Source organism: Nuphar pumila, chromosome 13 (genome assembly GCF_984573655.1).
Source record: "Nuphar pumila chromosome 13, dmNupPumi1.hap1.1, whole genome shotgun sequence".
NCBI classification, from domain to species: domain Eukaryota; kingdom Viridiplantae; phylum Streptophyta; class Magnoliopsida; order Nymphaeales; family Nymphaeaceae; genus Nuphar; species Nuphar pumila.
In genome coordinates this window covers 69501958-69516107 of record NC_143261.1, presented here as the reverse complement: position 1 = coordinate 69516107, position 14150 = coordinate 69501958, and the positions used below count along the sequence as shown (strand labels likewise).

At 35.0% G+C, this 14150-nt stretch overlaps 2 protein-coding genes across 2 annotated transcripts in view; one reads left to right on the top strand and one right to left on the bottom strand.

Moving 5' to 3' along the window:
* LOC149818629 (uncharacterized protein At1g32220, chloroplastic-like) overlaps positions 1-4880 on the bottom strand; it is an 86944-nt gene extending 82064 nt beyond the window's left edge. The window contains exons 1-3 of the mRNA XM_089984019.1: positions 4744-4880; positions 2317-2437; positions 2099-2187 (exon numbers count right to left, since the gene is read on the bottom strand). Coding sequence (XP_089840145.1) covers positions 2099-2187; positions 2317-2437; positions 4744-4796 — 263 coding nt within the window. The 5' untranslated portion in view covers positions 4797-4880. The remainder of the gene's footprint in view (positions 1-2098; positions 2188-2316; positions 2438-4743) is intronic.
* Positions 4881-8618: 3738 nt separating this feature from the next.
* LOC149818628 (ARM repeat superfamily protein) overlaps positions 8619-14150 on the top strand; it is an 83258-nt gene continuing 77726 nt past the window's right edge. Inside the window, exons 1-7 of the mRNA XM_089984484.1 lie at positions 8619-8708; positions 9117-9288; positions 9462-9577; positions 9749-9835; positions 9957-10073; positions 10213-10276; positions 10412-10554. Of these exons, the coding sequence (XP_089840610.1) occupies positions 8700-8708; positions 9117-9288; positions 9462-9577; positions 9749-9835; positions 9957-10073; positions 10213-10276; positions 10412-10554 (708 nt within the window). The 5' untranslated portion in view covers positions 8619-8699. The remainder of the gene's footprint in view (positions 8709-9116; positions 9289-9461; positions 9578-9748; positions 9836-9956; positions 10074-10212; positions 10277-10411; positions 10555-14150) is intronic.

The following is a 14150-nucleotide window of genomic DNA, read 5'->3' as shown; positions in this document are numbered from 1 at the left end:
GTTCATGCAATAGTTGATGGAAAAGAACTGACAGAGGTATAGGTGTGTACTGGAGCAAAATCATTGATCATTTAGAATATAAAAGGATAATAAGGCCTCCAAAAATTTCTAGCATGTTGCATACTTATAGAAAATCCAGTGTATTGCAAATCTTACAACTATTAAAACTGTGTTAACAGCCCCAATAGCAATATATATATTCTTAGCCTCCTCTCACAATGTCATTGTTCAGCTGCATAGATGGAATCATGGAATGTCTTTTGCCATCTCATGTCTCCTTAGGCTTGGCAGTGATTGGATATGAGTAACCTGAGCATCCATAAAAACAAGAGTACCCTGATATTGGCCACTTGATATTTGACTACCCAACTTGGACTGAACTTGAAAGAGAAAATCAAAATTGGCCTTCAATCTTCCATACTTTGGGTATTCAGTTCCTCTAGAAAGATATATTTCAGTAAATATCATACCATATGATTCTATGATGTAGGTATAAGAACCAGTTACAACCATTAGCCAGTGCCTATTAATGGCGCATATGTAATTTCAAATTTTATTCTGGGAGCACAATTGGAGTTTCATATATGTTAATATTTCGTTTATAGCATTTTTATATAAGTACGGCATCTTTGTATTTTTTTTCAGAAGTAGCATTCTTGAAATTTATGTAAACAATACTTCTTTGTAATTAAACCTATCTGGGGTTATGATTGTCAGTATAAATAGAATACTGTGTATCACCCACCCACAAGAGGTAATTAGGGGTTACGCCCAACCTCTCCAAAACCTAAGCCATTGCTTCATTTTATGCCTCATGTTGAAGGCCGTATAAAAGGGTGTAGGCTAGCAAAGAGGCATTCTGAATCCAAGTGGGCTTCTTACCCAAAAAATGTATGTAATAAACAAAACAAATAATAAAAATGGAAATTTTGAAATTACTTTGTAAAATTAATTAGTCAGGATAATATCAAAATAACTATATTTGTGTGATACTTTCAATTTTATCATAGTATTTTTGCCATTAGAAAACTTCAGTAATCATATTTTTTTTATATTAACACTAGCAATATTCAACTGACTTATCTGATGGATATTCAGTGTCAGTAAGGCCATAATCTTCTTAAGGGACTCACTAAAACAGCCTACACATTATGGCAGGAAGAAGACGTCCAATTTTAGCAGGCATTAGGGTGCCCACAGTTACTTTTTTCCACATTGTCACCATACTGGTCTCAGCTATTTCTCTGCAATGATTTTCTTAAGAGATTTTAGAAAAGTGGATTTTCTCGAGAAAATCTTGGCATTCAAAAAAATATATAAAATTGTGCAAAAGAAGAGAAAACCTTTTTATCATTATTTTTCAGAAAATTTTAGATAGATTTTAAAAATTATATTAAAAATAAAATATACTTAAAATGTAAAGATGAAATAAGAGTTTTCTTAAAAGCATGAATATCAGGATATTATCACAATATTTTCAACAAAGAAATATTCAAAAAATATCATAATATGTTCCTTTTTGTTTTTCTCTAAAAAAACCTTTTAGAATGTAATGGCTTCCAAATACCACCGATATCAGTCACCTGGTTTCCTGTTAGAAGTTTTGCTGGGTACAAAAGCATGTCCAAATTTCTGACACAAACCAATATTGAGCTGGGAGATAACGAGGAGGAAGTTCTAATTGTTCTTCCCTAACAAGATTGTGGCCTTGCAGTCTAGCCTAAAAACTCGTTGGCAATGTTGATGTTAAGGAAGTAGGTTTCTACGCATGTGTTTTTGCAAGTGTGTATGTAAGTATGCATGTGTGTTTGTATGTGTTTGTGTATGTATGCATATGCATATAATATGCACCAATACATATATAATACATACATGTAAAATACTTACTCAGAAAATATATATTTGTATTGTATATAGTTTAACAAATATTGCACAAAAGTAACAGTACTGCTTCCGGACAAATAAAAGTGACTTCATCAACCATTATATTTTTCCTATAAAACACTTCAGCCTCTTCCTGCATAGGCATGCATAGAGAATTCATCTCTCCAAATTTATTACAACAAATTCACCTCTCTAGAGGATCATAGATTACTACCTGCTGAGACTACAGACAGACAAACCCTTCCCTAAAGCTTCCTTACAGACATGTGAACCAACAAATCCATTTCCACCTAGCACAAGTAGCTGAAACAATTGAGCGGATAGATGTTAGTATAGAATAACTGTGTAGTAAGAGCAGATTGATATAGAAAATAACTATCTACATTGATCAAAATCTCGAGTAAAACACTGGAAGTTCAGGTAACTCCACACCTTCTCTGTTGGAGGTGGTGGAAGATTTATGGTTTCTGCAACCTCAACTTTAACTGGCTCTTGTGCATTTTCAGAACCTGTTGAGAAAAATCTACTGCATGTAGATAAACATTTTGGATCACTGCACACATGACAACAAACATGATTAAACATGGGTACATAGAGAAAATAAATACGAAAAATGACCGTATTGCATGACAAAAATGACATGTTTCCCAAAAACACCATAATTTGCAAAAATCTGCCCAATGACCAAAGTAGCAATGTTGGGCGTGAAAATGACTATTTTAACATTCGCATATGCGAACCTCATATGTGAATTTCTTTTGTAACAGACTTTACTACTGATTTCGATCCAAAAATTGAAGGATTCCGAAGAAATACAAAAAAGAACAAAGAAACTAGACAGAAATATCTTTTCAATGACATCTGAATCACTGAAAAATGACAAACACTTAAATACTGCCCCGACAATGTTCTGAAAAAATAGATGAACAAGCACAGTTGCACCTAACCCGATTATTCTATATTGTTTTTTGGCTACCTACGTCGAAAATCGAAAAAACAATAAAAGGGAGAGACAAATTTGTGTTAGCTTTCCAATGCCGCCAAGATCGCCTTGACATGATGAGGGGTTTGGGAAAAACGTCCTCTAAAAGATATACTTTTCGGTTGTATCGCACCCTCTGACTAAAAAGGTAGATTCGCATAATTTTTTTTTAATCCTCACGAAGTCCGCATAGAATATAAGTAAAAATGATCAATATTTGCGAGGATGAGGAAGCCTGAATAAAATATAGGTGAGGATGAGGAAGTCCGCATATCTTTTATGCAGACTTTGTGAGGTTTTCCTCATAAAATATATGCAAACTTACTCATCCTCGCATAAAATATATGCGGACTTCCTCATCCCCGCAGATTTTTTTTTTTTTACCTATAGTTTATGCTGACTTCTTCATCCTCGCCTATATTTTATACGAACTTCGTGAGGTTCACAAAAAAATCATGTGAATCTGGCCTTTAGTCAGAGGGTGAAATACAGTCGAAAAGTCTATCTTCCAGATGATGTTTCACTCAAAACGCTCATCAGATCAAGGCCATCTTGGTGGCATTGGAAAGCTAACGTGCCAATCTATCTGCCCTTTTTACTGTTTTTCTGGATTTTTATAGTAGGTGATTGGAAAATAGCAAAGAATAATTGGGTTGTATCTCAGCGCTCATTCATCATTTTTCAGCAATTCTTGGCCTTGTGGGAGCATATACTATTTTACATAATTGTGAATGACACCCATATTTAACATCCTAGTATACAAAGGAGCATCCAGAATCAGAGCTCCCTAAGGAATCTAAAGAAGATATGATACACTATCCAATTCCAGTAAGGTATAATCACTTACATGACAGCATCATATACTCAAAGTCTTGACAGATAGAAAGAAGCAATGATTCAGACATGGTTTCAACAAAACCGCGACCATTCTTTTTTTTTTATTTCTTCTTTTCCCTTTGAATTCCCCGGTTAGGGATATTATCATGCTATTTTAACATCACTTGTCATTTAAATGATATAGTGAAAAGCAGCTCGAGACTGTTGATGATCAATATATACCCGAGGGATTCTGAAATCACCCTCAACACAACCGCGTGAGTCTCCAAAATAATTCATCAAGAAGTTCAATATTGTCAAACCAAATATCCTCGACAACAGTCAATTTACAAGCTTGAAACATGTTTTCAATGCAACAATAGTAAATGATCCTGAGAGTAACAGAAGCATGACTGCCCCACAATATTGCATCAGTATAAACTGACCGAAGAGACAGCATAAATTAAGGGCCTGGCAGTGAGCTCCACTTAAAAAGACCAAATTTTACACCGCAGAGAATCCAAATACAAGAAAAGCCCAGCAAAAGGGCAACCACCTCATTCACGATTAACACTTCCCATGAATGGACATTTATTGGAACTGAGAAAAAACTCCCTTTTAATTAACATAAAAAAAACACATTCACAGTAAACATAAAGTACTATATGAGAAAAAAATTTCAAAAGAACTTTATAAATATAAAAAATGCAGCAGTTCCCAATACAAAGAAACTACTGCACTTTCAAATGAAACAGGGATTAGAGAAAAAGCAAAAAGCATCATGCAACGCACAAAAAATATGTTATACGCCCTCACGCAGCAACCACGCCTTCAAAAAGTGAATAATTCACTAAAATAACGCACGCCCAAATCAAAAATCAAACTCATGGAATAACGTCATTTCTTCGCAAATTCGCAATCTGGGGCATGGCGAGTTCAGTTTAGAACGATACCCCACAAGGACAACAAGACCACCCATCTCACAAATCGCGATCACCAACAATAATTCACATAAAACCATCAAAAATATTAGAGGGAGAATGTAGAAGACCGCGGCTCACCTTAGCTTTGGGATAGAAAGCGATTGCGAACGAAGCAAACGGGAGATGATCATCTTTGCTCGGTTTTCGCCTCACTGAAACGATATTTTTTCACTTTTTCTTCAGAACTATATATGGGAATAAAATGAGGAAGTTGGAAAAGAGAAGGGTGGGTTCGAGAAGCCTCGGAAGTAACCCTGCGCAGTGGGACGGTTGGTTTTATGATCTTATTACCCTCATGACTTTTTCAAATGACAGAAACAGGGTGATTTTCCATTTCGTCAAATTTTAAATGTTCTTCGTTTGATAATTCTTCGTGATGAGATAAAATGTTATCAATAATTAATCACTTCTGCATGGTTTGGCTGACATAAATATCCAGAATTCTGAAGGTCCAAATTTTTTGATAATGTAACCATCAAGTGCTCTCTCTCTCTCTCTCTCGGCTAGAGATCAACTTATTGCTCTTAAAATGTAAATTAGGGCTTGATTACCTGTAGGAATCGATTGTTAAATCATCATAATTAGAAAATAAAATATGATTTTTTATGTTTGAATATTTATAAATATTCTAAGCTATTGGTTTTCAACCCTTAAAAAATCTTTCTTATACATGTTTAATTAGATGATCTGTTTTTATAAAAACAAACGTCTAAATCACATACTTACGGTGAAATTTTTGAAATAAAAAAAAAACTATATGAAAAATCTTGGTTTATGCCACTAAACATATTTAGTTGATAAACATATTTCAATTACCCTAAATATAGGGAGCGGGAGTCACTAGAATATAAGAATTAATGTGTGAACAGACAGTTTCATAGATTCTTTGTTATTTTCTCTTAAATCTAACCTTATGGATGTGATCTACACGATTGGTTTTATAATAACTCTATATTGATCATCATGCAAAAATGATATTTTTTTAAGATTTTAAAAGCAATGGCTCATAATCTTCATAAATATTCAAGCATGTCACCTTTTCATCGAAATTACACAATCCAATGGTTGATTCCTAGCAAATTAACCATGTCAAGCACATCTACATGATTGGATCTGCAAAAAAAATGCTAAAAATATATTTTTAGTTTTTGTATTTCAGTTCTCATATTTCATTTCTCATATTCTAGCCATTGTAATACATGTTAAATGGGTTTTCTTGTCGTTTTGGTGTTTTTTTTTTGCAGTTTCGACCCCATAAATGCATTGGCATGATCGATTTATGAGCAAACCAAATCTGGATCATGTGTTTTATAAAAAAAAACGATATTTGAAGCTTAAAAATTTTACAAAGATTTTGGATTGTTGATTTTTTGAACATTATAAAATCTCACCCATGTGTCAAAATTGAACACTTAAAGAGCTGACCACTAAACAACCAAGTATATAAATCACATATTTATGGATTAGAATTTAAAAATAAAATAAAAAGCATTAAAAAATTATTTAGCAAGTATCATTTAACACCTATTTTCGCACCTACCCATTACTCTCTATATATATTATCCCATATCCTAGAACGTTCGGACGAGGGTCTGACGCGCCCTAGGCCATTGTATTTTTGTGCATCATTTCGTGCTTTACCATCGCTAAAGCCTTTGGTCTAAAAGGCCCTATTAAAAAAATGGGCTTTTCCATCACGCATGATATATATGTATATAACATGATAGGAAAGCCATTGTTACCAATGTGACAAAGATACGTTGGCATAAGGACACATGACACGAGTTCGACTCGCAAGTTTGAAAACTTGTTGGGAAATAAGACACAAAGAAACTAGTTTTCTTTTAATATCTTGTTTTAATATTTTGATAGTAAAAAATGTATTTTTATTGAAATAATATCAATGAAATTATTATTAGCACATTAAAATAATGTCTATACGTGTCAGTGTGTCTGATCGTGTCACCAAGGACACACACCCAAACTGGCTTACCAGGAAAATATTTGGTGAAGCATAATCTCGTGGTATCTTGAGAAACGAGCTTTTCTAGGAGAAAATATTGTGAAAACATTATGTTTTTTTAATCGTAATATCACAAATTGAAATTATCACGATAAAATCACAACATTTCAAAATATCGGCAACGTTTGAGGCCATTACTTAAACCAGGACACAGGCCACGGACTCCTGACCGAATCCATATCAAGTTTCTTTCGGGACCCACACGGCCAACAATCCGCTAACTGGATCCAATTCATGATCCAAAACCAAAAGGATCCGGATCCATTTGAAGCCCTAAAGCCATAGAGCGGGAAAACAAAATTAGGAAAAGCGAAAAAAAAAACTAAAAAAGGCCCAAGTTTTCATTTCCTTCCGCCCTACACACTCGTCCTGCTCTCACCTTTCCCTCCCCAACTCCCTCATTCTCTCACACTATATAGCCTGCGAAAGGGCGAAGATCCTCTCCTTGATCTCTTTCTTCCTCAATTAGGGATAGAGTTAGGGTTTCCCCGGCTGTCGATGGATTGCCCGAGCCTAGGAATGGATCAGGACCAGCAATGGCTGCTCAATTGCCTCACCGCCACGCTCGACACCAACCAAGACGTCCGATCCTTCGCCGAGGCCTCCCTCAAGGCGGCGTCTTCTCAACCCGGTACCGACCCTGCCTCTCGTCCTCGAATTCTGTTTTTTTTTTCGTTTCCTTTTTGTTGTTTTTTTGAATGGGATGGAAGGAAATTCAGTAACGAGATCGGAAGAATTGGGTGCAGGTTAAGGTGATTGAGTGATCACCTTGCAGGAGAAACAACAGCAAAACCAAAACGGCATAGCAAATTAGAATAATAGAGGAACATTCAGGAAGTTTGATGAACCAGTAATGAGACCGGACTGAGTCCGATGATGAAACCTGATACATTTTTTCTTTTCTGCAACAATTTGGACTTCGAAATGTTACTTCTTAGATTCGTTACTGGGAAAAGTTATGCTTTTTGGTGGTTTCTGGTTCACGGATGGTGATTCGAAATGAGTCAAAACACCACGGTGTTTTTGTTTTCGCCCTTTTTTGGTGTTTTATATGCGAAGTTGATGTTCGGTGGATGACTAAAGATTGTATCTGAGTTGCATCGTGATGATTTTTGGGTAAAATTTTGTATAAACGCTGATGAAAGTAATTGCCGCCACCAAAGTATTGGCCAATTGTCATTTAGTTTCATAATAATGGTTTGTTGGTGGAAAGTGGCGATCGAATATTATGGCTGAATGGTTAGAGTCGCACTATCTTAACAATCAAGTTGGGGGCAATCCCCTAGATTGACTCTCTCAAAGAGAAAATGAAAAAGTGATTCTGTGGTTGGTTGCAAATTCATCCTGCATGTTAAAAGAGAAAAAAAAGAATTTGGATTCAGGGTTTTAAAGTACTGCTATTACCATTATTCTCTATGGCTGCAATTTAAGGAACGGTATAACTAACATATGGAATGCAAGAGGTGTTCATCATCCATTAATTTAAATCCAGAGATCTCCAAGGTGTTATATGCTTGGCCTGAAAATTCCCTTCTTATCCTTTTTTCCTCATTTGAAACACGCCCATGTTTTGTCTTTTCTATTGTTCAGGAACTCTTGAAACTTGAATTAGTTTTTGTGTGTTACCTATTGTTGAGATTTTTTACATTTCTTACTTTATTTGAAGGCTTATACTAGTTTTGGTGTGTGACCTATTGCTGTGATTTTTTACATTGCGTACTTTATTTGAAGGTTTTGGAGCTGCATTATCCAAGGTCACGATCAACAAAGAGCTTCCTATGGGACTACGCCAGATATCCTACTTCAATCGAAAACATAGTGAAATATTTAGAATGCAATCCTTTTTGCAATAGACTTGCATTGCAATTGTTTTTTATGCATATCTTAAGACTTCTTTTAAGTATCGGGCAAAACTTAACCTTCTCACTTAGCTGCAGTTTTGCTAAAGCAATTCGTCAAACAGCACTGGCAGGAAGATGATCCAAATTACGTGCATCCAGTGGTTTCATCCATGGAAAAGGTTAGGTCCCAATTTTCTTTCGTTTGAGAACAAGAATAATACTTGATGCATTTCAATTTTCATAACAAATTCTCCAACATATGGGTTTTTCTTATTTCATGACGGTAAGCAGGTTTTGCCCTCTATCAGGCTATGGAAGGCTTTGCTTTCAAGATTTATGCAACTTAATCATTCCAAGATAACCTCCATTAAAAGATTAATAAGCTACACCCTCAATTACTGTCAATACTTTGAAATTTCCGGGTTTCTGTGAATACACAGAATCTGCAGAGTTTCTAACTGCTGTGCATTTCTGTAAAACTATCATATTATGACATTTCCCTTCAAATCCATGTTTGGCTTCTGTTTGAAACTTGAAAGTTATTGGCTGATGATTCATTTAAATGTTTTCATCACTAAATTTGCCAGGTTGCTATAAGAAACCTCCTGCTTCTGGCTTTGGATGACTCTCATGGCAAGATATGCACAGCGGTTAGCATGGCAGTGGCATCCATTGCACATTATGACTGGCCAGAGGAATGGCCTGAGTTGATGCCATTTCTCTTGAAGCTGATTAGTGACCAAACCAATGTGCACGGAGGTAAAGGCTGCAGATGTTTCATGATGCTTTCTGTATTTCAATCAGTTATTTTTCCTGAACCTCTGTTCTGAAGAAATATACATGGGTAAATTCTCTGTTACTGAACTATTGCATGATTTGTTATCCCATGGTTTTGTAATGCTATTTGTCCTTTCTTGTTCTGTACTTTGCAGTTCATGGAGGCCTGAGATGTTTGGCTCTTCTATCTGGTGACTTGGATGATACATCAGTACCAAGACTAGTGCCTATTTTGTTTCCAAACTTATACACGATCGTCTCGTCACACCATGTTAGTTTGTAAAGCTATTTTCACTGCCCTCTTGATGACATCGATCATCTTTTTATAGCCTCATTTCTAACCTAGATGGGATTAACCTGCTGCCCATCAGCAACCAGTATTAGCTATTAGATGTTATAACAACAAGTTGTGTAACATTCTTGCCATTGTGTTCATCTCCAGATCTATGATAAACCTATGAGAACCAAAGCTCTTTCAATAGTTCATTCTTGTGTTTCTACGTTGGGGTCAATGAGTGGTGTCTACAAGGTATCACTTCATCATGTTACATGTATGCTATATGTAGCACCAAATTATATTGCATAATGTTGTTTGTGCCATATTAATTGCAATATAAGGTGATTCAATTGATCTTCTTCCTTTTATTTAGTCAGAAACGAGAGACTTGATGGTTCCAATGTTTAAAGCATGGATGGAACAGTTTTCTTATATCCTACAAGCTCCCGTGCAGTCTGAGGATCCAGACGATTGGAGCATTAGGATGGAGGTGGGCGGGTATCTTATGAATCTCCCAAATTTGTTCACAGTGTTCTTTTGGAGTGATCGTAGCTTGCATTTCAGCATTTAACCATGCCATCAGTTTGTTTCACATATGTTCAGCTCATCACTAATTAAGTTTTAATCAGGTGTTGAAGTGCTTAATCCAGTTATTTCAAAGTTTCCGGAGCCTTGGAGAGGCAGAATTTGTTGGTAAGTTCATACAGTACCCAAGGCTTAGGTTCTGCGTTTTCTTTATTATTATTATTTTTTTATCCCTCACTCTCCACCTCCCTCTCTCTTTGTCTCTGTTATTATATTTATTTGTAATCTTCTCTTTAATTGTAGCGATCCTGGCTTCTACATGGCAAACATTTGTTTCATGTTTGAGAGTGTACGAATTATCATCAATTCAAGGTACAGAAGATCCCTATTCTGGAAGAGTTGATTCAGATGGTGAAGATACAAGCCTTGAAGCCTTTGTTATTCAGGTAATTATGATGTACATTTGTTTTTGGTGGAAAAATTCACAAATTGATTAGCTCCTAAGGATACAAACAAAAGAATGGATAGGATTTTATAGAAGTCTTGAGCCCTTACCCTTACTATATTTTATGTCTCCTTCAGTGAGTTACATCTCTCTTTCTTTTTTCTTTTTCTGATTTTTTTGCCACAGTTCATATTCTTCCTTTTCTGAGAAAGGCTGAGTGCTCAACCTGGTTGGGCTGAATCAAGCCCTTATAATCATTTGAGTTGCAATATAAGAGTTAGAATCCTGGGCATGGCAATGATGTTCAAAGAGCAGATGGAAATGTGCAAGATTAGGCATGGCACCAGATGCAAAGATTAATAATTCAGGCAGGCAGCTATTGATGGAAGTGGTTGGGCTGATTCAAAGCACTCATGTTCATTTGAGTAGCAACATAAGAGTTAGAACCTAACTGACTAGAGCATGACTGTATGTTCAAAGAATGGTTGGAAATGTGCAAGATTAGGTATGGGAACCGATGCAGACATTAATAATTCAGACAGGCAATTATTGATGGAAGTGAAAAAGCAGGATACTCTTTTGAGTGTATACATACCGTGATGCCGGCTAGTGTTAGTAAATGGATAGTTCATTTCATCATCAAGGAAAAATGGGTGATGTGAGTAGAATTTAGGTGGATCCAAAGGGAAGGGTACTCTATAGGGGTGCCACTATGAGTCTTGGAAGCGTTAAGGGTTTGAAAATCGTGAACTCTAAATTGATTATGAAAATGAAGATAATGATTGATAGAAATCACCGTACTTACTGGATGAAATGAGAATATATATTGGTTATGTACGAAAATTAAAAGAAAAGGAGTTATGCCATTATAGTGGAAGGAGAATGAGTTGGTGGCATCTTGGCTACCTCAATCAATGCATAACCACATCTCATAAGCGTTTGTGCACCTATAAACAGCCGAAGAGGTCAGGGAAGACGTTGATCCATGTTCTAAGAGGAACATATTGTAAAGGACTATGAAATATCCAATAAATTTGGTGGTCAGGGAACTAGAATCATGACTAAATATTATGCTGATGTCTGAGGTTCGTGGGATGAATTCATTTCACATACATTGATTAATTGACGCATGCAAAGAGGCAAAATGAAGAAAGTAAAAAGAAAAGTATTTGATCTTCTATGTGGGTTGCACGGGTGTATGGAACTATAAAACTGATATGCTTTGTAGTTAAAATTATCTATTTTTGATAAACCCGCACTCTCCTCTGATGAGAAAAAGATAGAAGGTTATTGAAACAAGTTATGAATCAAACATGTAAAGATTGATTCTTAATGGCCTAATGCATCCAAGGTAGCAGTTAAAAGAGGAAGAAGTAAATGGGGAGCCACTAACTTATGTAATTGGTCGAGGACTCACATTTAAAGTTGAAGTGAGCTAAGCTGCTCTCATTGCGATATGACTTGTCACATTAGAGATCTGTGTTCCGATATAGCAGGGAAGCCTAATTTAAAAGAAACAAAGCACTCTTGAATTGATGATAATTCTCGAAAAAAGAAGGAAACTGACATGAGCTTATGTTCCTTGATAAAGAAAGCAGCCCCCCACCTGCCTTTGAATGGAGCCTTGATAAGAGAAAGTAGAGGAACTTAGAACTTAAAGTGAGAGAGTCAGAGACCAACTAACGACAACCTCATTTTTGGCATCTATCTCACTCCATGTGTTATGAGGTAATCATGTCTTTACTCTCCCATCTTTTAAGACTTGAAACATCGACCTAGGAGCCTTTGGTTTTCTGTAGCCAAAAGTGATAGGCACCTCCTAAGCACTAGGCCCTTAAAAGGCCTAGTTGGTGCTACATGGGATTAGTCATTCAATAGGGGGACAAAAAAAGTTTAAAAAATAAAAGAATATTAAAATATTTAAAATTAATAGAAAATATGTAGTCAACATAAAATTAAATAACATAGAAGAAAAATGCATGAAAAAGTAAAAAATTTGTCACCAATTTGTTGATATGAACTTACCAATCCAAAACATTTGCATTTGTGTTCTCAATCAATGTTATCATCAATTGACTTATTAAACCTCGATAAAAGCACAAAAACTTAATATTTAGCACCTACCTAACTAGATATTGTGGCGTATGTAACAAAAATCACCTATGCATAGAATCAATACACAATCATTCGTATAAATAACTATGTACAAAGCATAATATGTCTCCTCTTTGTCTTTTATTGCCTTCATTCTTTTGTGATGTTTAGGGTGTCATCACCCTTTTAGTGAAATTTTCATTTTCCTTAAAAGAAAAAGATATTTCATCTAGTGCAAACTTTTCAAAATAGTAAAAATAGTTGCAAAAAAAACATGCCGCACCCATAATGAATGATAAGAGTTACAAATTGGTAAAAAGGTTAACCGACAAACAAGACACTCAGGTAATATTGTAATAATATCAAGTTCCAAATCAACATGTTTAAAGACACCAATACATATTACAATCTCAAATAAATAAAAGAAAAAATAAAAAGCAAGCTAGTCACTGGATGATGAAGATGCAAGTCCATCATCATCATAAAAAACATTTTCTCTTCATATGTGTATATATATATATAGTTAACTTCTTCAATCTCTTATGATCTAGCTTCTTTTTCTTCTTCAATGCTCACAAATTTCTTTTCTATTCTTTTCTTTCCCTTGCCCTTCTTGGAATGAGTGCTTGGGCCATCCATATCTTTTAAAGCTCCAATTGCTTTACCAACATTGCACCATGTAAATGAATCCTCATCATTGTAGGCCATGTTATCCTTGCTTGTCTGTTCATTCATTTCATCTTCTCTTAATACAAAGGAGTCAATATTATCTGTTTTGTTTTCCCTTCCTTTGTATTTTTGCCTCAATTTTTTATTATATTGCACAAACACCAAATTATTTAGTTCTTTGTGCAGAAATCCATTCCTCTTTGTATGGCACTACATAACAAAGTGCACATTACAAAGTTAGTATCCCTTAACTTAATGTAAGTTATGTACAAATTAAAAATTAAAATGTCAACAAGAATAACTAATGGTAAAAGCCTAAAAGGATTAGTAAATACTAAAATACTAAAATACTAAAATAGTGATCAACCCTTCAAAAGTATTCCATCTATGCACTACCTGTGGGGTATAAGACTTAGACCACAAAGTTCTGAAGCTGAGCACAACCAATACCAAAAGAAGTCTACTGCTCAACTATAAAAACTGTAAGTAATCAAATTAATTAATTACCGATCATTTATAAAGTATGAAACAATGAAAAAAATTAAAATTTAAACATGATATGAGATTTAATTAGTGCAAGGATGATCTATATTGTTCCATGAGCTTTTCATTTTATACGTAGTCAATCTATATCTTGAAAATATCATGGCATTATCGCCATTTTAAGTTAAGTCAATAATATGGGCAAAAAATTATGATATTTTCAAAATATCGCTAGAATAGAATATATCGTGATATTATCACTGAATTTTGAAAAATTCTTATTTATATATTTTATGCCTATTTTTTCTATTTTTTGTTTCTTTTGTATTTTCAAAACTATTCAAGCTTGTT